This window comes from Lampris incognitus, chromosome 1 (assembly GCF_029633865.1).
Source record: "Lampris incognitus isolate fLamInc1 chromosome 1, fLamInc1.hap2, whole genome shotgun sequence".
Lineage (NCBI taxonomy): Eukaryota > Metazoa > Chordata > Actinopteri > Lampriformes > Lampridae > Lampris > Lampris incognitus.
The window spans coordinates 67023305-67048216 of NC_079211.1; the positions used below are offsets into that span (position 1 = coordinate 67023305).

General features: G+C 48.6%; 1 protein-coding gene across 1 annotated transcript in view; it reads right to left on the reverse strand.

Moving 5' to 3' along the window:
* Positions 1 to 24912, reverse strand: part of fnbp1a (formin binding protein 1a) — a 187727-nt gene that overhangs the window by 149569 nt on the left and 13246 nt on the right. The window contains exon 3 of the mRNA XM_056278074.1: positions 12801 to 12857. Coding sequence (XP_056134049.1) covers positions 12801 to 12857 — 57 coding nt within the window. The remainder of the gene's footprint in view (positions 1 to 12800; positions 12858 to 24912) is intronic.

Consider the following 24912-nt stretch of genomic DNA (forward strand, 5'->3'; position numbering starts at 1 on the left):
CTCAGCCAAACCTCGGCAGTCACCAGCGGCCAGACACGGGGAGTTAGCCAAAGCCGCGCGCACAGGAGACGGGAACTGGCGCAGGAAAACGTGCGGGAAAAGGAACCCACCTTCGTCTGAGCCTAGCAGCGACAGCATATTGTCCATGAGGTCCACAGCCGTCCCGTCGCCCAAACCGGATAGGGAAAGGATTCTATCTGCCCTCTCTGCGGTAGATAGACTGTACCTCCGGAGCAGAAGATGTTTGAGGGCGACGTATTTATCGTGTTGCGGAGGGGCGCGCAACAGCTGCATGGCCCGGCGTGTGGACTGCTGGTCCAGCGCAGCGACGACCGAATAGTATCTGGAGTCGTCCGCGGAGATTCCACGCAGGTGGAACAGCGCCTCGACATGCTGGAACCACGAGGCCGGCTCGCTCTGCCAGAACTCTGAGAGTTTCACAGCCGCGGCGAGAACGGCCGGCTGTGAGAGTTGGGGCGGCGTGGCCAAAGTGGATTCACACCCCTCTTCTGCTCCAAACATGTTCAATTCGGGGTCACCAATGTGGCAGGAATGAGGAAAAACACAGCAGACCAAGGCGAGTTTGATGTTTATTCCTCAACTCCAAAAACCAACTGCAGCAGGAACAACCCTGCACCAGCGAGCCCGGGAACGTAAACCACGCCCCCAGCTCACAGTCCTGCTGGGTGAGAGGCATAGCCCCTAGTATCCGCCACAGTAGAATAATTATGTACGGCCAGTAAATACATACTAATATACTTTAAGTACAATATAAAGTTAGAACTGTAAATACGCACTAATGTACTTTAAGTACCATATTAAAGTCTCATCTCATCTCATCTCATCTTCAGCCACTTTTCCGGGGTCGGGTCGCAGTGGCAGCAAGCAAATAGGGCACTCCAGACCTCCCTCCCCCTAGGAACACACTCCAGCTCCTCCCGAGGGATTCCAAGGCATTCCCAGGACAGATTGGACATGTAGTCCCTCCAGCGCGTTCTGGGTCTACCCCGGGGTCTCCTCCCAGTTGACCGTGACCGGTAAACCTCGAAAGGAAGGCGCCCAGGAGGCATACTAATCAGATGCCCGAACCATCTCAACTGGCTCCTTTCGATGCGAAGGAGCAGCGGCTCTACCCCGAGCTCCCTTCGGATGTCCGAGCTCCTCACCCTATCTCTAAGGCTGAGCCCAGACACCCTATGGAGGAAACTCATTTCAGCCACTTGTATCCACGACCTGACCCTTTCGGTCACTACCCAAAGCCCATGACCATAGGTGAGAGTTGGAACGAAGATTGACTGGTAAATTGAGAGCTTTGCCTCCCAGCTCAGCTCCCTCTTCGCCACAACGGTCCGGTACAACGTCTGCATTACTGCTGATGCTGCGCCAATCTGCCTGTCAATCTCCCGCTCTATCCTACCCTCACTCATGGACAAGACCCGAGATACTTGAACTCCTTCACTTGAGGCAAAAACTCATTCTCAACCTGGAGGGAGCAATCCACCATTTTCCGGTAGAGAAGCATGGTCTCAGACTTGGAGGTGCTGACTCTTATCCCGGCCATTTCACACTCAGCTGCAAACCACCCAAGTGCGTGCCGGAGTTCGCATTCTGATGAAGCCAACAAAACCACATCATCTGTGAAGAGCAGAGATGTAATTCCGAGGTTCCCAAAATGGACACACTCCTCATCATGGCTGCGCCTTGAGATCCTGTCCAAGAATATCACAAACAGAATCGGAGACAAGGGACAACCTTGACGGAGTCCAACACCCACCGAAAACATATTTGACTTTGTGCCAAGAATGATGACACAGCTCTCACTTTGGTTATACAAGGACTGGATGGCTTGTAGCAACTATCCCTGTACCCCATACTCCCGCAGTACCCCCCACAGAGTGCCCCGGGGTATAGGGTCGTAAGCCTTCTCCAAGTCCACAAAACACATGTAGACTGGCTGGTCAAACTTCCATGCCCCCCTCAGCACTTCCGCAAGGGTAAAGAGTTGGTCCATTGTTCCATGGCCAGGACAGAATCCGCATTGTTCCTCCTGGATCTGAGTTTCGACAATGGGTCGGCGCCTCCTTCCGAGCACCCTAGAGTAGACTTTCCCAGGGCGGCTGAGCAATGTGATCCCCTCTTTGAATATGGGAACCAACACCCCAATCTGCTACTCCAAAGGTACTGTCCCCGACCTCCACGCGACACTGAAGAGGTGTGTCAACCAAGACAGCCCAACAATGTCCAGAGCCTTCAGCATCTCAGGGCGAATCTCATCCACACCCGGCGCCTTGCCACCGAGGAGCTTTTTAACTACCTCAGAGACCTCTGCCAGGGATATGGGTGGGACTTCCCCTGAGTCTTCAGACTCTACCTCCTCCACTGAGGACGGGTTAGTCGGGTTCAGGAGCTCCTCAAAGTGTTCTTTCCACTGCTCGACAACACCCCCAGTCCGGGTCAACAGTTCCCCTCCCCGGCTGAACACAGCCTGAGTCAAGCCCTGCTTCCCCTTCCTGAGTCGCCGGATGGTTTGCCAGAATTTCCTTGAGGCCAACCGAAATTCCTCCTCCATAGTCTTGCCGAACTCCTCTCAAACCCAAGTTTTTGCTTTCGCGACCGCCGAAACAGCAGCCTTTCTGGCCTCATGGTACATGTCTGTTGGTTCAGGGGAACCCTGGGCCAACCATGTCTGAAAGGCCTCCTTCTTCAGCCTGACGGCTTCCCTCACCACTGATGTCTGCCAGCGAGTTCTTGGGTTGCCGCCTCGACAGGCACCGATGACCTTTTGACCACAGCTCCTGCCTGCCTTATCTACAATAGAGGCTTTGAACGTGGCCCACTCAGACTCCATGTCCCCAGCCTCCCTCGGGATACACGAGAATTTCTTCCGGAGGTGGGAGTTGAAGACCTCACGGACAGGGCCCTCTGCCAGATGTTCCCGGTTCACCGTCACTACATGTTTGGGTTTGCCAGGTCTGTCCGGCAGCCTTCCTGGCCATCTGATCCAACTCACCACCAGGTGGTGATCAGTTCACAGCTCTGCTCCTCTCTTCACCCGAGTGTCATACACCGCAGATCTGATGATACAACCACAAAGTCTATTATCGATCTTCAGCCTAAGGTGTTCTGGTACCAAATACACTTATGAACTACCTTATGTTCGAACATGGTGTTTGTTATTACCAATCCATGACTCGCACAGAAATCCGATAAAAAGGCGCCGCTCGGGTTCAGACGAGGGAGACCGTTCCTCCCAATCACGCCACCTGTCAACTTTGCCAACTCCGGAAAAGTAATAAGTCCAACCCCTCTCCAGGTGTTTGGTACCAGAGCCCATGCTATGTATGGAGGTGAGTCCCACTATATCTAGTTGGTACCGCTCCACATCCCATACCAGCTCAGGCTCCTTCCCTGTCAGAGAGGTGACATTCCACGTCCCGAGGACCAAGCTGCGATGCTGGAAGTTGGCACGCCCTGGTCCCGCCTTTGCCTGCCGCCCGGCTTGCATTACACCCTACCCCAATGCTCATCCCCGCGTGTGGTGGGTCCATGGGGTGGTAGCTCCATGTTGTTTTTTCGGGCTGGTCCCAGCCCCCAGACACTTGCCGGCAAGCTCCCCTCCCAGGTCTGGCTCCAGGAGGGGCCCCCAGTTTCCCTTTTCCGGGCAGGGTGCTGTAACTCTGCTGGTGTAAATTAACTGGGTTTTTTGGGAATAGCTCTTAGTCTGGCCCCTCCCCTGGGACCAATTTGCCTTGGGATACCCTATCAGGGGCTATTGCCCCCAACAACACAGCTCCCAGGATCATGGGACACAAACCCCTCCACCACGTTAAGGTGACGATTCTTAGAGGAGTCACATTGTTACAGTTCTAACAGTATTAAAGTTAGAAATGTAATAACATACTAATATAGTTTAAGTACAATATTAAAGTTAGAACTATAAATACATAATAATATACTTTAACTAAATATTAAAGTTAGAACTGCAAATACATAGTAAAATAGCCCGCGCCGGCAGCCAATCAGCTCGCCAGGGCCGGGCTTAGCCGTCAGGGCTGGGCTTACATTTGGTGGTCTCCCAGTGCCCGTTGTCAGTTCGTGCCGTAATCTCGTCGCAGTAGTGGCTACTCTTCCCTTACGGTGCTTTTCTCTCTGAGCTCACCGCAGCCCTTGGTTTATGGTTTCCCTTGCAAAGTTTCCCCGTGGAAGTATCCTGTCGTGTTCCCGTTTTGGATTACCCGCGAGTTTTTTCCCTTGGACTTTCCGTTTTCTTGTCGCTTATTGCCTTTCTGTGTTTGACTGTTGTACGCGCAAGGAATAAAGTACGCCAGTTTCGGCTAACCCCATCCCTGTCTGGTGTCATGCGCTTGGGGTCTTCCACAAACCCTAACAGTACGAACTGACCATGACGACCCCAGCTGAGAGTATACCGACCACTCCCGTTCAAGCGGCTCTCATCAGACAGATCCAACTGATCAACTCCCACACCCAGCAGCTAACGGCGGCCTCTGCTGCGGTGAGCGATCTTCAGACTCGGGTCCCGCCCCTCCAGGCCTGTGTGGGTAACCTAACGAGGCAGCAGGCGGCGTTGGCGAGCCAACAAGCAGAGATCCTGCGGCAGTTGCAAACCATCACGGCGGCTCTCACCATCCAGCCGCCTGGCCAGCCTGCCCCTGGAGTCGTGGGTAACAAGCCCCCTTGGCCCGCTGCCCCGGTTAACCGTGTGGGGCTCAACCCAGTTCCCCGGGAGCCCTGCCTCTCCAGCCCACGACCGTTTGATGGCGACTTTGAGACCTGTGCCACGTTCATCATGCAGTGTGAGCTGGTCATCCTGCACCAACCCAGCATGTTCACGTCTGATGCTGCCCGTGTCGCTTACGTGACCAACCTGCTCACAGGTCGAGCAGCTCAGTGGGCCACTGCTTCCTGGTCCATGAGGGCCAGTTTCTGCCTCACCTACAGGACTTTGAGGCGGAACTACGGAAGGTATTCCACCATCCAGTCGGTGGCCAGGACCCTGGTGCTCGGCTGAGCAGTATCCAGCAGGGCAGTGGCAGTGTCACAGACTACTCAGTGGAGTTCAGGCTGTCCGCAGCTGAGAGCGGCTGGAACGACCGGTCACTTCGGGTCACCTTCCGGAGAGGTCTCAGCGAGGCTGTCAAGGACCAGCTAGCCACCCGGGAGGAGCCCACCTCCCTCGATGACCTGATCAAGCTCGCCATTCGCATCGACGGACGCCTCCGGGAGAGGAGGCGCGAGCGAGCCTTGCGTGGATCCCCGTCCTTTCCCCAGTCGTCCAGCACTCCTGACAGGACCCCTACTCCTGCTCGCCCCACTTTCCCTGTGGCCGTTTCTCCCCCCGCGCCCCAGACCACGACGGGGGAGGAACCTATGCAGCTGGGGCGCACGCGCCATAGTCCGGCCGAACGGGAGGCCCGGTTCAAGGCGGGTCAATGCCTCTACTGTGGCCAGAAGGGACATCTGATTAGCGGTTGCCCCACTCGGCCAAAAGACTAGGCTCACTGGGGCCCCGGGAGATCCTAGTGAGCCGCCTTTCCTGTTCCCGCCGTCCTGCCGCACAGAACCATCTAGTTAGCGTTACCCTGGCCTGGGCTGACCAGCGGCTCACGGTGGGTGCACTCCTCGACTCGGGGGCTGATGAGTGTTTCCTAGACTCAGAGTTTGCTGCCCAGGCTAACATCCCGCTAGAGACGCTGGAGAAGCCCATGGAGGCCTTCGCACTGGACGAGCGCTGCCTGGCCAGCGTCACCCAACGCACCCACCCTGTCTCTCTCACCATAGCAGGGAACCATGGGGAGAGACTTCGGTTCTACATCATCCAGCCCCCGTTAGTCCCTGTGATCCTAGGGCGCCCCTGGTTCGTGCAGCATGAGCCAAACCTCGCCTGGGCCTCCGGTACCATCATGGAGTGGAGCTCCTCCTGTCATGCCCAATGTCTCCAGGCTGCTCCCGCCCCATCCCCCGGATGTGCCCCTAGTGCCCCGCCTCCCGGCCTCTCCTCTGTTCCCCCTGAGTACCATGAGCTAGGTGAGGTTTTCAGCAAGACTCGGGCCCAATCTCTTCCTCCCCGTCGGCCTTATGACTGTGCTACCGACCTCCACTCTGGGGCACCCCTTCCCAGCAGTCGTCTGTACAATCTGACCATCCCCGAGAAGGCTGCGATGGATGAGTACATCTCCGAGTCCTTGGCAGCGGGGCTCATTTGGCCCTCGTCCTCCCAGGTGGCAGCTGGATTCTTTTTCGTGAAGAAGAAGGACGGGGGCCTCCGACCCTGCATTGACTATCGCCAACTCAATGAGATAACCGTCAAGAACAAGTACCCCCTTCCTCTCATGAGTTCCATCCTTGAGCCCCTCACCCAGGCTACCTTCTTCACTAAGCTGGACCTCCAGTGTGCCTATCATCTGGTCTGGATCCGGAAGGGGGCCGAGTGGAAGACAGCCTTCAAGACGCCCCGGGGTCATTATGAGTACCTTTTCATGCCGTTTGGCCTCACCAACGCCCCGGCGGTATTCCAGGCTCTCATGAATGACATTCTCCGCGACATGCTCGACGAGTTTGTGGTGGTGTACCTCGATGACATCCTCATCTTCTCCAGGACCCTCGAGGAATATGTCCAGTATGTCCGCCGGGTACTCGAACGTTTCCTCCGGAACCGGCTCTTCGTCAAGGTAGAGAAGTGCCGGTTCCATTCCCCTTCCGTTGACTACCTGGGCTTCGTCGTTGAGAGGGGACAGACCCGGGCCGACCCCCGCAAGATCCAGGCTGTGGTGGACTGTCCCGATCCCACATCACGGAAGGAATTACAGAGCTTCCTCGGGTTTGCGAACTTCTATCGGAGGTTCATCCGGAACTACAGCTGCGTGGCAGAACCTCTCACCAGGCTGACCTCCTCCTCCCAGCCGTTCATCTGGTCCCCGGCTGCCCGCTCTGCGTTCCAGTCCCTCAAGGAGAGGTTCACCAGCGCCCCGGTCCTGCTCCACCCCGACCCCAAGAGGCAGTTCATTGTGGAGGTGGACGCTTCGGACACCAGGTTGGGGGCTGTCCTCTCCCAGCGGTCAGCGTCTGACCAGAAGGTCCATCCATGCGCCTTCTTCTCTCGCTGGTTCCTCCCCGCCGAGGAGAACTACGATTTTGGGAACCGGGAGCTGCTGGCAGTGATGGCTGCTCTGGAGGAGTGGCGCCATTGGCTGGAGGGGGCGGAACAGCCGTTCACCATCTGGACTGACCATAAGAACTTGACGTTCATCCGAGCAACCAAGCGCCTCAATGGTCGGCAGGCACAGTGGGCCGGCTTCCTCAGTCGGTTTGACTTCACGCTGACTTATCGCCTCGGGTCCCGCAACACGAAGACAGACTCGCTGTCCCGACAACACCCGAGGAGGGAGCCAGCTACAGAGGAGCCGACTCCCATCCTTCCTGAGGCCAGAGTGGTTGGCGTGGTTACCTGGGGCATCGAGACCGTGGTCAGGCAGGCGTTGCGCTCCCATCCCGCCCCGAGCCACGTGCCTCCACGCCGCCTGTTCGTCCCGGACTCAGTCCGGTCCCGGGTTCTTCAGTGGGGCCATGCCAGTCAGTTTGCTTGCCATCCGGGTGTCCACCGCACCTTCACCTTTCTGGCTGGGCGTTTCTGGTGGCCCACCATGAGGAACGACTTCAGGGACTTCGTAAAGGCCTGCTCCGTCTGTGCTCGCAGCAAGGCCTCTCACCAGGCACCCGCGGGTCTGCTGCAGCCCCTCCCAACTCCAAGCCGGCCCTGGTCCCATGTGGCGTTGGATTTTGTCTCCGGACTGCCTCCCTCCCAGGGTAACACTGTGATCCTGACAGTGGTGGACCGCTTCAGTAAGGGAGTGCACCTGGTGGCCCTCCCCAAACTCCCATCGGCTTCTGAGACGGTGGACCTCCTGACGGGCCACGTGTTCCGTCTCCACGGCCTTCCCCTGGATGTCGTCTCGGACCGAGGGCCCCAGTTCGTCTCCCAGGTATAGCGGGCCTTTTGTAAGGGGTTGGGTGCCTCTGTTAGTCTCTCCTCTGGATATCACCCACAGACTAACGGGCAGACGGAGAGGATGAACCAGAGCATGGAGTCCGCCCTCCGGTGCGTGGCTGCCAAGAAGCCCAGCTCCTGGAGCCTCCCCTGGGTCGAGTATGCCATCAACTCCCTGGTCAGCTCTGCCACCGGCCTCTCACCTTTTGAGATGTCCCTGGGCTACCAGCCGCCTCTCTTTGCTGCGCAGGAGTCGGAAGTGGCAGTTCCCTCCATGCAGGCCCATCTGAACCGGTGTTGTCACGTCTGGGAGGTGACCACAGCTGCTCTGCTCTGGGCAGCTGAGTGATGCCGGTCCCCAGCGCCTACGTACCAACCAGGCCAAAGGGTGTCGCTGTCCTCGAAGGATCTCCCGCTTCAGTCCACCGCGAAGAAGCTGAACCCCCGGTTTGTCGGCCCCTTTGAGATCAGGAAGGTTCTCAGCCCCGCGGCGGTGAGTCTGAAGCTTCCGGCTTCCTTGAAGATCCATCCCGTTTTTCATGTGTCTCGCGTTAAGCCTGTCTCCCACAGTCCTCTGAATCCTCCGGCCCCAGCTCCGCCTCCCCCTGAGATCGTGGATGGGCACCCCCAGTGGAAGGTCCACCGGCTGCTGGACGTCCGGCACGGAGGACGGGGGTTCCAGTATTTGGTGGACTGGGAGGGCTACGGTCCGGAGGAACGTAGCTGGGTCTCCTGCCAGCTCATCCTGGACCCTGGGCTACTCACTGAGTTCCATCATTCCCATCCCGACAAGCCGGGCAAGTCGCCTGGTGGCTCCCTTGGAGGGGGGGGGGTACTGTTAGGGCTCGCCCACCCCGCGCCGTGGCCCGCCCACCCCGCGCCGGCAGCCAATCAGCTCGTCAGGGCCGGGTTTAGCCGTCAGGGCTGGGCTTAGTTTGGTGGTCTCCCAGCGCCCGTTGTCAGTTCGTGCCGTAATCTCGTCGCAGTAGTGGCTACTCTTCCCTTACGGTGCTTTTCTCTCCGAGCTCACCCCAGCCCTTGGTTTATGGTTTCCTTTGCAAAGTTTCCCCGTGGAAGTATCCTGTCGTGTTCCCGTTTTGGATTACCCGTGAGTTTTTTCCCTTGGACTTTCCGTTTTCTTGTCGCTTATTGCCTGTCTGTGTTTGACTGTTGTACGCGCGAGGAATAAAGTACACCAGTTTCGGGTAAACCCCTTCTCCGTCTGGTGTCATGCACTTGGGTTCTTCCACAAACCCTAACAATAGTTGAAGTACTATATTTAAGTTAGAAATATAAATACATACTAATATCCTTTAAGTAAATATTAAAGTTAGAGCTGCAACTACATAGTAATATACACTGCTCAAAAAAATAAAGGGAACACCTAAAAACACAATATAGACCTCGATGAATGAACTATTTCTGCTGAAAATCTTTATTTATTAGACAGAGGAATGTGTTTAGAGCAAAATAACCTAAGAATGATCAATGGAAATCAAAATCATTAGCCCATTAAGGTCTGGATTCAGAATCATACTCAAAATCAAAGTGGAAAATGAGAACATAGGCTGATCCAACTTCTGTGGAAATTCTTCAAGACGATTCAAAATGAGGCTCAGTAGTGTGTGTGGCCTCCACGTGCCTGTATGCACTCCCTACAACGTCTGGGCATGCTCCTGATGAGACGACGGATGGTCTCCTGAGGGATCTCCTCCCAGACCTGGATCAGGGCATCGGTCAACTCCTTGGACAGTCTGTGGTGCGACATCGCGTTGGCGGATGGTACGAGACATGATGTCCCAGAGGTGCTCGATTGGATTCAGGTCTGGGGAACGTGCAGGCCAGTCCATAGCATCAATGCCCTTGACATACAGGAACTGCTGACACACTCTGGCCACATGAGGACGAGCATTGTCATGCATGAGCAGGAACCCAGGGCCCACTGCACCAGCATATGGTCTGACAATGGGTCTGAGGATCTCATCCCGGTACCTAATGGCAGTCATGGTACCTCTGGCTAGCACGTAGAGGTCTGTGTGGCCCTCCAAGGATATGCCTCCCCAGACCATCACTGACCCACCGCCAAACCGGTCATGCTGGAGGATGTTGCCATCAGCAGAACGTTCTCCACAGCGTCTCCAGACTCTCTCACGTCTGTCACATGTGTTCAGTGTGAACCTGCTCTCATCTGTGAAGAGCACAGGGCGCCAATGGTGAATCTGCCAACCAAGATGTTCTCTGGCAAAGGTCAATCGGGCTGCACGGTGTTGGGCTGTGAGCACAGGCCCCAATTGTGGACGTCGGGCCCTCATACCATCCTCATGCATTCTGTTTCTCACTGTTTGAGCAGAAACCTGCACATTAGTGGCTTGTTGAAGGTCGTTTTGTAGGGCTCCGGCAGTGCTCCTCCTGTTCCTCCTTGCACAAAGGACCAGATAGCGGTCCTGCTGCGGGGTTGTTGTCCTCCTGCGGCCCCCTCCACGTCTCCTGGTGTACTGGCCTGTCTCCTGGTACCTCCTCCATGCTCTTGACACTGTGCTGGGAGACACATCAAATCTTCTTGCCACAGCACACATTGATGTGCCATCCTGGATGAGCTGCACTACCTGAGCAACTTCTGTAGGTTGCAGATACCGCCTCATGCCACCTCTAGTGGTGAGGGCACTAGCAAAATGAAAAACTAACCAAAGATCGGCCAGAAAAGATGAGGACAGGCAAATGGTCTGTGGCCACCGCCTGCAAATCCACTCCTTTTATAGGGGTTGTCTTGCAAATTGTCTAATTTCCACCTGGTGGAAATTAGACAATTTACCAACAGGTGAAATTGATTCACAAATCAGTGTTGCTTCCTAACTGGACAGGTTGATATCTCAAAAGTGTGATTGACTTGGAGCTACATTGCATTGCTTATGTGTTCCCTTTATTTTTTTGAGCAGTGTAGTTTAAGTAAAATATTACAGTTAGAACTGTTAATACATACAAATATAATTTAAGTACAATATTAAAGTTAGAACTGTAAATACATACTAATATACATTAAGTACAATATTAAAGTTAGAACTGTAAATACATACTAATATACATTAAGTACAATATTAAAGTTAGAACTGTAAATACATACTAATATAATCTAAGTACAATATTAAAGTTAGAACTGTAAATACATACTAATATAATTTAAGTACAATATTAAAGTTAGAACTGTAAATACATACTAATATAATTTAAGTACAATATTAAAGTTAGAACTGTAAATACATACTCATACATTAAGTACAATATTAAAGTTAGAACTGTAAATACATACTAATATACATTAAGTACAATGTTAAAGTTAGAACTGTAAATATATACTAATAAACATTATGTACAATATTAGTTAGAAGTGTAAATACATACTAATATACATTATGTACAATATTAAAGTTAGAACTGTAAATACATACTAATATAATTTGAGTACAATATTAAAGTTAGAACTGTAAATACATACTAATATACATTATGTACAATATTAAAGTTAGAACTGTAAATACATACTAATAAACATTATGTACAATATTAGTTAGAACTGTAAATACATACTAATATAATTTAAGTACAATATTAAAGTTAGAACTGTAAATACATACTAATATAATCTAAGTACAATATTAAAGTTATAATAGTAATGTGATATGTATGGTAGAAAAATTATGTGAGGCCAGTATATAATGCTAATAAAGTAGTACTGCCATAGTAAAGGTACCATTCTTAGTAAACAGAAGGGTAGACCTGCTACCTCTGAAACTGACTGGCAGGTGTGTGGACAGGAGGACTAACATGAAACCACAGCTACACTTGACTTTAATGTGTTGTTAGACTGTAGAAGGTTTGTCCACATGGCTCATGGTTGTGAAGACTGCAGTAAAACAGACCCACACTTTGTATCAGCAGCACTTCACAAACACACAACATGCCGATTGTCAATCTAAAACTTGGATTTTTCAAATATGTGTGTAAACATACCTCCATTTTCCACTGGTAAATAAATCACAGACTGTGCCTTTAAAGTGAGAATAGCAACGCAACATGTGCAGTAGTGATTGAAGTGGTAATTGTGTGATGTCTCATAGTAAGTTGATGATGTGGACATGAGCGCTCACAATGTAGCAGACAGAAGTCTCGTCTAGTTCACTTGTATCTCCACTGACCTCTGATCTTCTAGTTCACTTGTATCTCCACTGACCTCTGATCTTCTAGTTTCACTTGTATCTCCACTGACCTCTGATCTTCTAGTTCACTTGTCTCTCCACTGACCTCTGATCTTCTAGTTCACTTGTATCTCCACTGACCTCTGATCTTCTAGTTCACTTGTATATCCACTGACCTCTGATCTTCTAGTTCACTTGTCTCTCCACTGACCTCTGATCTTCTAGTTCACTTGTATCTCCACAGGGCTCTGATCATTGAGTTCACTTGTACATCCACTGGCCTCTGATCTTTCTAGTTCACTTGTCTCTTCACTGGACTCTGATCTTCTAGTTCACTTGTCTCTCCACTGGACTCTGATCTTCTAGTTCACTTGTATCTCCACTGCACTCTGATGTTCTAGTTCACTTGTATCTCCACTGCACTCTGATCTTCTAGTTCACTTGTCTCTCCACTGGGCTCTGATCTTCTGCTTCACCCGTATCTCCACTGGGCTCTGATCTTCTAGTTCACTTGTATCTCCACTGCACTCTGATCTTATAGTTCACATGTATCTCCACTGGACTCTGATAAACTGACTGACGAACATAGTTGCAGCACTGACCTGCTCTCCTCCTCCTCCTTACAACTCTTCTTAGGCTGGTACTTCTTAGAAAGGTTCCTGCAGAGACAGAGAGAAAGGAAGAGAGAGAGAGAGAGAGAGAGAGAGAGAGAGAGAGAGAGAGAGAGAGAGAGAGCGAGAGAGAGAGAGAGAGAGAGAGAGAGAGAGAGAGAGAGTCTTTTTTACGTTTTAAAAAAACAACTTTAATATGTGGTCGCACATTTACAGCAGCTTTGAAACAAAGACACAGAAATAAAATAATCGGAAAACGTCACTAAACATTAATTCATCATTCGTCACTGAACACATGACTTCATTATAATGCCACTGGTTTAAAAACACAACCCTGCTGTTCATTAGTTTATGAAATTTTAAATCAATCAAAACTCTGGAGAGAGAGAAAGAGAGAGAGAGAGTGTGTGTTCCAGCTCACATGTTCCGGCTCCTTATCAAGGAGCTGGAACAAGTGATTCCAGAGTACCAGAAAATGGAGGACGCAGGTAAGCTGTGGGTGGTCCTGGGAGGGGGGACAGCGGTGAGCATTGCAGCAAGATTTATATTTTCCTGCCACAACCTGAGAGACAGTGGGTGACGGTACCTATTGCTACCGTTGTTATTGATATCATAATCATTGTTGTTGCTGTTATTATTTTAATCATTGTTGTATTGTGTTGTTGTTGTTTTACATGCTTTGGCAATATGTACGCAAATGTATGTCATGCCAATAAAGCACATATTGAATTGAATTGAATTGAATTGAATAGAGAGAGAGAGAGAGAGAGAGAGAGATGTGACGGCATCTATTGCTATTGTTGTTGCTATTGTTAATTATGATATCAAACAACAACAACTGCTATTGTTGTTTGATATCATAATCATTGTTGTTGTTCTTTTACATGCTTTGGCAATATGTACAAAAACGTATGTTATGCCAATAAAGCACATTGAATTGAATAGAACAGAGAGAGAGAGAAGAGAGAGAGACAGAGACAGAGAGAGCCGCAGACACTCAGACAGCAAGAGAGAGAGAGCGAGCGCACACACGAGATGAGCTCCTAAAAAATTATCAAACATTGGGTCTCTTGCTAGCCAACCGTAAAGCAAAACAACTGAACAACTAACGTGACCCAAAGGAGTTGAATCAAGTGCAATTAGACTTGGTATATATCCGTGAAGACGTTTCGCCTCTCATCCAAGAGGCTTCCTCAGTTCGTGCCTTTCTGACTAGACCAAGCTAGTCTGACTGGCTGGTGATGAGACTCAGAATTTATCCTCTTTGGAGTCGTGGATAAATTCTGAGTCTCATCACCAGCCAGTCAGACTAGCTCGGTCTAGTCAGAAAGGCACGAACTGAGGAAGCCTCTTGGATGAGAGGCGAAACGTCTTCACGGATATATACCATGTCCAGTTGCACTTGATTCAAGTCCTTTAGATAACCATGACCTGGATGAATGAGAACATTCACATACATATTGTAAGATGTTCTGAATGAAAAGAAATTAATGAGATCTCACATTAGAAATACTTACTGTTCTGCACTATTTGTGTAGATTGGGGTTTTTTTTAACTACCAGATAGAATTTGGAAAATTGTGATGGTGAGCCCAGCCCAGTGAGACTGTGGACAATCATAGAAGCAGTGGACTACCGTAGGATCTGTCCCAGGAAACATCTGACAAGCCTGAATCAGTCATCCAGACACCAGATAAGAACTCATACACACTAGCCTATTTCCTCTCCCAGGGTAGAATTGTCATCATTGAAGTATATTCAATACTCTCATGGGTCAGGAACTGAACTCTTGGACCAACACATGCACTCAAGGACAAGGAACTGAATTTTTCTTTCACCTCAAACTGCTAACACTCATTGAGAGTTGTGATTTGAACGAGGTTTTCTTTGGTTTATTATTTTATTTACTTTAAAGAGCTCCTTTTGTTTTATTTCAATTCTTTTATGTAAAAGTCAACGTTGTGTATATTTTGCTGTTGTGAGGCAATAAAATGGTCAACTGTTCAACTACACATCAACTCCTCTCATGAGTTAGTCAAGGCAAACCCCTCACCGAACCTAGTTAGATGCTAGCGCCTTTACTGCTACCCCTAGTTTGCCCCGCAGGTGCTACACAAAACTTTCTGAGCCAGCTAGGAGTGCTTTTGAGCTCCTTGTTAAATGAAAGTTGAGCAGTTTGACACTTTTGTGCACTGTATCTGTGAACACTGATACCAGCTACCTAGGTTTATTTTGTGGTAATAAGAAAGCCTAAAATATGGATGTAATTCAATCTGAAAATGTTAAAGTGCCTAATTCTGTCCTAGTTGGAGGCTTGACTGGTGATGAGGTAGACAATGAAGTTATTGAGTACTTAGGAGAGCTTGGTTCTATTGAAAGGATAATTAAAGTAACCAGTTCTGAAGCCCCGTTTAAAGATACAGCTATAGTGGAATTCACATCAGGTGAACCCATTCAGTTTCTTCAGAATACCTTGCCCTGCAAAAGATTCAGCCATAAACCAAATGTTGTCCATCACATTCAGCTTCTGTCTGAGTCGTATACTGCTGACAAAAGTTCAAGCTTAATCCATTCTTACTCAGCCGAACTGCAGGTATTGCTAAACTAAGTGGAGCAGACTTTGAGAAGCTTCTGCTAGATAACTGCATCAGAAGTCTTCTAAAAACCTAAATGAACTGGCTAGAATTCAGAAGTCTTCTATGACACAACTGGATCAGACATATTAGTAGTTAGCCAGGAACTGCAGCCCGCTAGCAATACAGCCGAAGCTGAGCCAACAGCTGGCACTGATTTGACTCATAACCATGACCTACTCCCATTCATTTTGGAGGCAGAGGCATCACCCTTACCTAAGAAAGAAGTCCTCTACTTACCACCTGACCAGCTCTCCACTCATAAGGTCCAGAAAGTAGTGGCTGAGCATGTCGTTAGATACAGTGAAATGTCTTCCTATTATCATGGCCATGCCAAGCTTAGGCCTTTCTCAGGGAAAATCCCATGCCTACATGCTGAGTCTGATTATGACACCTGGCGCAATAATGTTGAGTTCCTTCTCACAGATGCCACTGTGTCTGGCAAACTTACTGTCAGGAAAATGGTTGAGAGCCTTCTTCCACCCGCTGCCAACATCATTAAGCATCTCTGGCCTAAAGGAAACCCCCATGACTATCTTAGCCAACTGGACTCAGCATATAGCATTGTTGATGATGGAGATGAGCTTTTTACAGAATTCCTGAACACTAATCAGAACTCGGGTGAAAAGGCGTCTAGCTATTTACAGCGATTGCAGACAGCCCTGAGTAAAGTTGTTAAAAGTGGAGGCATTGCAGCTAGTGACTCAGAGCACCAGCTGCTTAAACAGTTCTGTAGATGTTGCTGGAATAATAACTTAATTACCAGCCTCCAGCTAGAGCAGAAGAAGAATGACCCACCCCCGTCTTCTGAGTTGCTACTTCTGGTACGCACCGAGGAGGGCCGGCAAGCTGCTAAGTCCACCCGAATGAAACAGCACTTGGGATTTCCCAAAACCAAAGTCCAGGCAAATTCTCTTACAGTGGAGGAGTATGCCAGTGATGACATGGACATAGCGACTGCTGCAGATGGGGCATCTTCCATTAATGCATGTTAGATAGAAAAGCAACTTGCTAAGTTACAAGCACAAATGTCTTCTCTGAAGGCAACTCTGAGTAGTGGTTCAAGCCAGACCCCTGCTAAGCCAAGTAAGAAATTAAAGGCTAAAACCAAGGCCTCTACTGAGCAAAATTCATTATGCCCAGGCGGGTCAAAACTCGCTAAGAAGCCCCGCCCAGGATATTGTTTTGAGGATGGCCATATTTTGCCTTCCTGCAGTAATGAGGCAAATGCTGAACTGGTTGCGACAAATCATAAGGAGTTTAAACAAAGACAGCAGGCCGGGGAGGAACAGAATGAGCTTGATTTAAACTGAGTGCAGTTCCTGAGGAGAGACTGTCAGGAACTGAAACTAAGCATGAATGTCCCAAAGCGAAACTTCAGACTAAAGCATCCATTCACTCTAACAAGGCCGAACGTCAACCCAAACTATCTAAAGGCCTTGTAGGAAAGAAATGTATAGCTAATGTCACTGTGTCAGGAGTTAACTGTAATTGTCTCCTCGACACTGAGTCTCAAGTGACCACTGTATCTGCTTCTTTCTACGACAGAAATCTGTCAGAGCACCCCATTCAACCCATCGATGGCCTGGATGTTGAAGGTGCTAATGGCCAAAATGTTCCATACTTAGGATATGTACCTCTTATCTTTAACTTTCCAGAGAATTTTGTTGAGTCTGAGCCTGAAGTTTCTACTTTAGCGTTAATAGTCCCAGACTTGCGCTCTCACTGTGACCTACCTGTACTTATTGGAACAAATGCACTTGACGTCTTGTAAGATGAACACTGTCATGGCAAAAAGCCAAGTGACTTGTCTCCTGTCTATGGCTGTAGACAGATTCTTCATACACTTAAGCTCAGGGAAAAGGTGAGCTCAACGGAGAGTGGGCATAATGACTCTTAAAGGTCAAGTCCAGCAAGTGATACCTGCTCAAGGTAAAGTTCTTCTTGAGGGATACATCAAGGCTAACGCCACCAGTGAGTGCACCATTGTCAAACACCCAACAACATCTGCCTTGCCTGGTGGAATCCTTGCAGAGTTTTGTCTTGTCACTTTGCCCAAGCAGCGTCCTCACAAGTTGCTTGTGTGGGTAAAAAATTAAACCGAGCATGCCATAACACTCCCCTCAAACTGTGTCATTGCAGAGCTTCATACTCCCAAAGAGATCTGGGACAACTTACCTGCTTCCAACAGAAACGTTGACACCGGGAAGTGTTGTAATGTCACTTCTCAGCCAGCCAGTGAACATACCAAGTCAGATCTAACATTTGATTTTGGTGATTCTCCTCTCCAAGAAGAGTGGAAGGATAGGATAACTCAGAGTCTACGTGCTTATGTTGATGTTTTCGCCCAGCATGACCTGGATTTTGGGCATGCATCCAAAGTGAAACATCATATAAACCTAAAAGACGAAACACCCTTCAAGCAAAAGTTCAGACCAATTCACCCAAATGATTATGAAGCTGTGAGGAAGCATCTGCTAACCCTCCTAGATGCAGGAGTGATTCATGAATCAGAGTCCCCTTACTCTTCACCAATCATGGTGGTTCGAAAGAAGAGCGGAGAAGTCCGCCTTTGCATTGATTATCGCAAGTTAAATGCACTGACGATACGAGACGCATATGCACTTCTAAACCTGGAGGAGGCTTTTTCGGCTCTTGCCGGATCCAAATGGTTCTCTGCAATGGATCTCAAGTCTAGTTATTACCAACTTGAGATGGAGGAGTGTGATAAGCCTAGGACTGCGTTTGTGTGTCCTCTGCGGTTTGACGAGTTCAATCGCATGCCTCAGGGCATCACCAATGCCCCCAGTACCTTCCAACGGTTAATGGACAAATGTATAGGCAGTCTTAATCTGAAGGAAGTACTGGTTTTCTTGGATAATGTCATAGTCTTTTCAAGTACATTAGAGGAGCACGAAACCAGGCTTTTACATGTCCTCCAGCAATTGAGAGAGAACGGCTTGAAACTTTCCCCAGCAAAATGTCGCTTCTTCCAGAGCTCAGTGCGCTATTTGGGGCATATTGTTTCCAGCAGAGGGGTAGAGACCGACCCTGAGAAAATCAGTGCTCTTAGCACCCGGCCAAGGCCTCAAACTCTGAGTGAGCTTAAGTCCTTCTTAGGCTTTGCAGGATATTATCGCCGGTTTGTTGGGGACTTTTCTAAAATAGTCAAACACTTGAATGATCTTACCAGAGGCTATCCACCTTACAAGGTGTTGCTTTTCTACCCTTAAAGGGTAGAAAAGCAACACCTTGCCCTGGGGGGTATTTCAACCTGAAAGAACCCTTTGCAAACCGGTGGACACCTGCTTTTCAAGAGGCTTTTAAGACAATCATAGAAAAACTCACTTCCTCACCAGTGCTTGGATTCGCGAATCCCAAACTACTGTATGTTCTCCACACAGACACAAGCACTACTGGTTTAGGGGCTGCCCTGTACCAAGAACAAGATGGCGAGATGAGAGTTATTGCCTATGCAAGCAGAGGTCTTTCCCCCAGTGAAAAGTGGTACCCGGCCCACAAGCTGGAATTTCTAGCCTTGAAATGGGCCATTGTGGAGAAATGTCAAGACTATCTCTATGGAAACACATTCACGGTTGTTACGGATAACAATCTATTGACATACATTCTGAAGGCAGCTAAATTTGATGCTGCCAGTTATCGCTGGTTAGCAGCCCACTCCACCTTTGACTTTAATGTCAAGTATCGTGCTGGAACATGCAACCAAGACGCTGATGGCCTATCAAGGCAGCCTCATGACACTCTGGATGACAACCATGATTCTCTCGAGGAAAGCGAGTGAAGGAAACAATTTGCTTCTCACCACCTGCCTTCACCATCTGTCTCCTCCGATCGACAAGACCTACAAGCTGACATGGTTAAGGCCTTGTATCACCCTCATCTCTTGGGTGAAGCCGGCAACAGCCTGCCTCTATCGCCTTGGTAGAATCCCTTGCCTTTCATGCTGATGTGGTGCCAGATGCGTATGGAGACGAGGGACCAGGTTGTTCCACCATACGTACCTACAGTGAGGCAGAACTCCAACATCATCAAAGGTCTGATCCAGTCATTGGACATGTTTTCAATCTATTGGAGACAGGAGGTGAAGCAAACCCCAATCTCAGTCCTGAGTCTTCAGAGCTCAAGTTGATGCTCAAAGAATGGAAACGGTTGGAATTGAGAGATGGTCTTCTCTATAGAACTCATCGATCCGAGGACGACATCACTTACTAGTTCGTGGTCCCCAAGTCTCTAAAGTCCACCATTCTCACATGCCTCCATGAGGATATTGGGGTTGGAGAAAACCCTTGACTTAGTTAGGTCAAGATTTTATTGGCCTAAGATGGCAGCAGATGTAGAGAAAAAGATCAAGTCATGTGGACGCTGTGTCAGGAGGAAAACCCTACCTGAAAAATCCACACTTCTTGTAAATATCCAAACAACTCGTCCCATGGAACTGGTATGCATGGACTATTTATCACTGGACAGTCATAACCCAAAAGATGTCTTGGTTACAACCGATCACTTTACCAAGTATGCAGTTGCCATACCCACCAAAGATCAGAAGGCTACAACAGTTGTGAAGTGCCTTTGGGAGCAGTATTTAGTGCATTACGGCTTTCCAGAATGTCTACTTAGTGATCAAGGCAGGGACTTTGAGTCTCGTCTCATTAAGGAGCTCTGCGCTGTAGCGGGTATCACCAAAGTGTGCACTAGTCCCTATCACCCACGGGGAAATCCAGTTGAACGGTTCAATCGAACACTTCTTGGCATGTTAGGAACCCTGAGCGACAAGAAGAAAAGTCACTGATGTGACTACGTAAAGCCATTAACCCATGTTTACAACTGCACCAAGAAAGAGGTCACCGGTTTCAGTCCACACGAGTTAATGTTTGGGCATCAGCCTAGGTTACCAGTGGACATTACGTTCTGCTTACCTGTTAAAGATGATTCACCTAAATCCTACTTCCACTATGTGAGAAACCTGAAAGCACGGCTCGAGGAGAGTTACCAGATTGCGCGCAAGAATTCGCAAAAGGTTGCTGAATGAAACAAACGCCGCTTTGACAAGGCAGTAAGAGAGTCAACACTAGAGGAAGGTGATTAAGTGTTGGTAAGAAATCTGCGGTTGCAAAACAAACACAAGTTTGCGGGTAGGTGGGAATCCACCATGTACAAAATTCTGGAAAAGATGGAAGACCTATCTGTGTACAAAGTACAGCCCATACATGGAGATGGTCCTATCCGAACCTTACACAGAGACCTCTTACTCCCTTGTGGTGACTTATCTGAAGCAGAGGAAGTTGAACAAGATGAGCCAAAGGCCCACAGGCCAAGAACCAGGCGTGGTCCACCTCAGCCTCTAGAGGAGCACTCTGAGTTTGAGGACGACTCACCTTTCGTTCCCACCCAGCTGTCTGTCCTTCCTGAGGAAAGATATGTTCATGTGTATGAAATTCCAAGGATGCAGAAAGCCACTGTAATGCAAGCAGCGGATGGTAAATGCTCACCAGCTCTACCAATGACCTCTCATCCTCAGGACGAATCTCATGTTGGTCATTCTGTAATGCCAGCTGAACCTGCTCAGACGCCCCCTGATATGGTTGAAGGACAGACGCCAGACACGAGGTATGAGCAATCCCCTACTGGAGAGGATACAACTTCACCGGGCATGATAAATAAATTCCGGCAATTGCTGTTGATGAATATGACACATCTCCTTTTATTCTGGAGGATCCTGAAGATGACAAAGCTGTTGAGAAAGTTCAGCAAAATACTGACATGAATGATGAACCAAACTGTAAGACGACTGATAAAGGAAAGGCAAGTGAAGATGTGGCACATGAAGAAACAAATGATTCTACACGTAAATCTGAGAGGTCACGACGGCCACCCCGCCGTTTTCACTACCCCCAGTTGGGGACACCCTTAATCTCCTTTGCACAGAGTCTCTTAGAAAGCTTTAATGTAGCGCTTGACACCATTATTGACTATAAGGCTCCCCCTGTTTAGTCTTTTAGACTGGCAATAGGTCAGCGCATGAAGGGACTCATGCAGAGTCAAGGGGGGAGGGTGTAACCCATATGACACATAGGGCTACTAATAGTCATTGATTTAGAGGTGTAGTGACATGCAAGTCCTTAAGGGGCGCACTATGCAACTTTCTAGGGTAGAGACTGCTACACGCAGTCGTCATTTCTTTTCTCTTTTCTTTTTCTGAACATCCTGGAAATTGTGCTCTTGAACCAATGACTGAATTTTATTATACATAGCCTCAGAAAGTTAGAGTATTGACATTTTTTTGATTGTGAAACGTGTTATGTGTCATCAGAACCTCGTCTGTGAGCTTCCGAGACGAAGGTCTGTCGAGTTTTAAGTATTTGGAACTCCAGTGAGTAAAGCAGGTTTTTGTGCTAGCTAATTGCTAACCACTGAAGGGAAAAGATAACGCTGGATCATATAGCTATTAAGATACTCTTCATGAAACCAGTCGGGGTTATAAGAATGTCTAATGTTTGAATAGCCCGTACTTTGGTACGTATTGTGTCATTGTGTCATGTTGAATGTTTTATAGATAGCTAACGCCAATAGTTAGCTAGTGCTAAGTGCTAGCTTAGCCAGCGAAGCATTGGGGAATTGTGTAGCATTAAAGATGCGTGGCACTTATCCTGTTGACGTTAAAGCCATAAGGTTTAAGTGGTTAGCGCACTTAAATGGTTTGTATTGAGACTACACTGTGATCGCATTGATTTGTGTAACATAATTATATATATATCCAAATGAGTTGAATCAAGGGCAACTGGGCTTGGTATATATCCATGAAGACGTTTCGCCTCTCATCCAAGAGGCTTCCTCAGTTCCTGCCTTTCTGACTAGACCAAGCTAGTCTGACTGGCTGCTGATGAGACTCCGATATTTAGCCTCTAGGAGTCGCTGTCAGAGCTATTGATATGCGTGGCTCTTTTGTGTACCAGTGTCCAGCCGCGCCCGTCGCCATCGGAGCTATTGATTATTGATTTGCATTTGTTTAGCAGCGACTGTGGTTGGGGGGGTTAGTTTCGACGTCATTATTCAGTGGTCATGAGAGTGGTTGGAGCCGTTAGTGAGCGACTGTTGTTCTTGGAGGCTAGGCTTCTTGAGTCTCCTGGGTAGAGATGAAAGGACGGCATTGCAGGTGGGAGATAGGTGGTGTCGCAGACCTCCTCCTCTGTTGAGGGATGGTTTTTCCAGTTTCTCATAGATGGCTTCCTTCACCCCTCTTTCACACCGTCTATCTTCTCTGTCCAAAACGTGTATGTTGCTGTCCTCGAAGGAGTGTGTCTTCTCCTTTAGGTGTAGATAGACTGCTGAGTCTTGTCCAGAAGAGTGTGGCCTTCTGTGTTGGGCCATCCGTTTGTATAGTGGTTGTTTGGTTTCCCCTATGTATAGGTCAGTGCAATCCTCATTGCATTGTACAGCATACACCAGACTGCTTTTCCGGGTGTGTGGTACACGGTCTTTGGGATGAACCAGTCTTTGTCGGAGTGTGTTGCTGGGTTTGAAGTATACCGGGATGCGGTGTTTGTTAGAAATTCTCCTGAGTTTCTCGGAGACCCCAGAAACATACGGGTGTTCCTTTTCTCCTCGTCGCTCACCTGGTTGGTCTTTCTGGAAGGTGTTGCAGTTTTCACAATGGTCCAACTGGGGTAGCCGCAGGTTTTTAAAGCTTCCCTCAGGTGTTTGTGTTCTTCTCGTTGGGCCTGAGTGCTGCTGCGCACATTGTCAGCTCTGTGTTGCAGAGTTCTGATGACGCTCAGTTTGTGTTCCAGAGGGTGGTGTGAGTCGAAAAATATCGGAACACAAAGAGCCATGGACATCTATAGTTCTGACAACGACTCCTACAGGATAAATTCTGAGTCTCATCACCAGCCAGTCAGACTAGCTTGGTCTAGTCAGAAAGGCACGAACTGAGGAAGCCTCTTGGATGGGAGGTGAAACGTCTTCACGGATATATACCAAGTCGAGTTGCATTTGATTCAACTCCTTTGGATAACCATGACCTGGATGGATGAGAACATTCACAGACAATTATCTATATAGTGATTAAGTAATGATATTGCAATTCATATATGTACATGTTAATGGAAATGTGACGCCCACAATATGTGTGGTCACATGTAATGTATGTTGTTATGTTGTTTATTTATTTTCTTTGGTTATATCATTATTATATTAATAATATGCTTATTATTCCACTGTGTGCCATTATGGCAATAATACTCCCTATGCTATAATACAGGGACTGGTAAGGTTTCATCCTCACGAGGAGGTGGCAGTGTGGTGCTTTTGTTCCCCCCCAAGGACTGACGGACCTTGGCGGTTTCCTTACAATGCTGAGGAACGCTGAACCAGGAAACACTGCATTGCCTAATTATTTCTTTTTATCCTGTTTGACAGGAATACTTCTCTGTATACATGTTCTCAAGCCAGAGAAGTGTAACAGATTTGTGGGGGCTCGAGCCGGGATCAGCGGCGTGGTTGAAGTTGTTGATCCAGTGATCCTGAACCTGTGGACCAGTGGGTCACGTCATCGGAGCGAGGGGCTGCGGAAATCCAGGGCGTCTGACTGTGGCCAGAGCGAGGGACTTCTTTGAGAGCCAAGGGTGTCTGATGACTGTGCACTAGACCAGGGGTTTTCAAAGTGTGAGGCGCGCCTCCCCTGGGGGGGCGCCAGAGAGCTTCAAGGGAGGCGCATCGTGAAAAAAAAACGTGAAGAAAAAGTAACCGTAAACATCTAGCTAAATTTAGTTAACTTCAGCAATGCTTGGAGCAAAATGGATGGGTTTTCAGTAACATGACCTACAGTGAGAAAGGAGGCAGCGTCTGGGGCAAGCAGAACACGGAGGAAGTAGGACCAGGATTATTCACAGTTTGGATTTTCATGGATTGGTCCTGATGACGCCCCACTGCTACAGTGTGTTATCTGCCGTTAAAGAGGTGCTAGCTAACGACAGTATGAGACCATGTAAACTCCGGCGTCATATTGATACCAAACACCCAGGTCTGGTGACCAAGCCACAGGCGGTGTTGGATAGGAAGCTAAAGGAACTGCGGTGACAGAAGAAAGTCAGTGACACATTTAGCACCGTAAATACCATGGCAACCGAAGCATCATGCCGAGTGGCGCTGCGCATAGCTAAGGCAGGTAAACCCCACTTTAAAAATATGTTTACAATGTTTAAAAAGATGTTTAAAACGTTTAAAAAATTTAAAAAAGCTGTTTAAAACAAAGATAAAGATGTTTAAAAATGTTTGAAAAAGATGTATAAAAAATAAAAGATCATCTTCAAAGATATATAATTTATTGTTGAAACCCGTTTTTATACCTGAGTGGAACATACGTTATAGCAACAACAATAATAGTAATAATAGCAATAATAATTGGGAGGCGTGGCGCAGCTGTTTTTATGTTCTCTGAGGGGAGCACCTGAC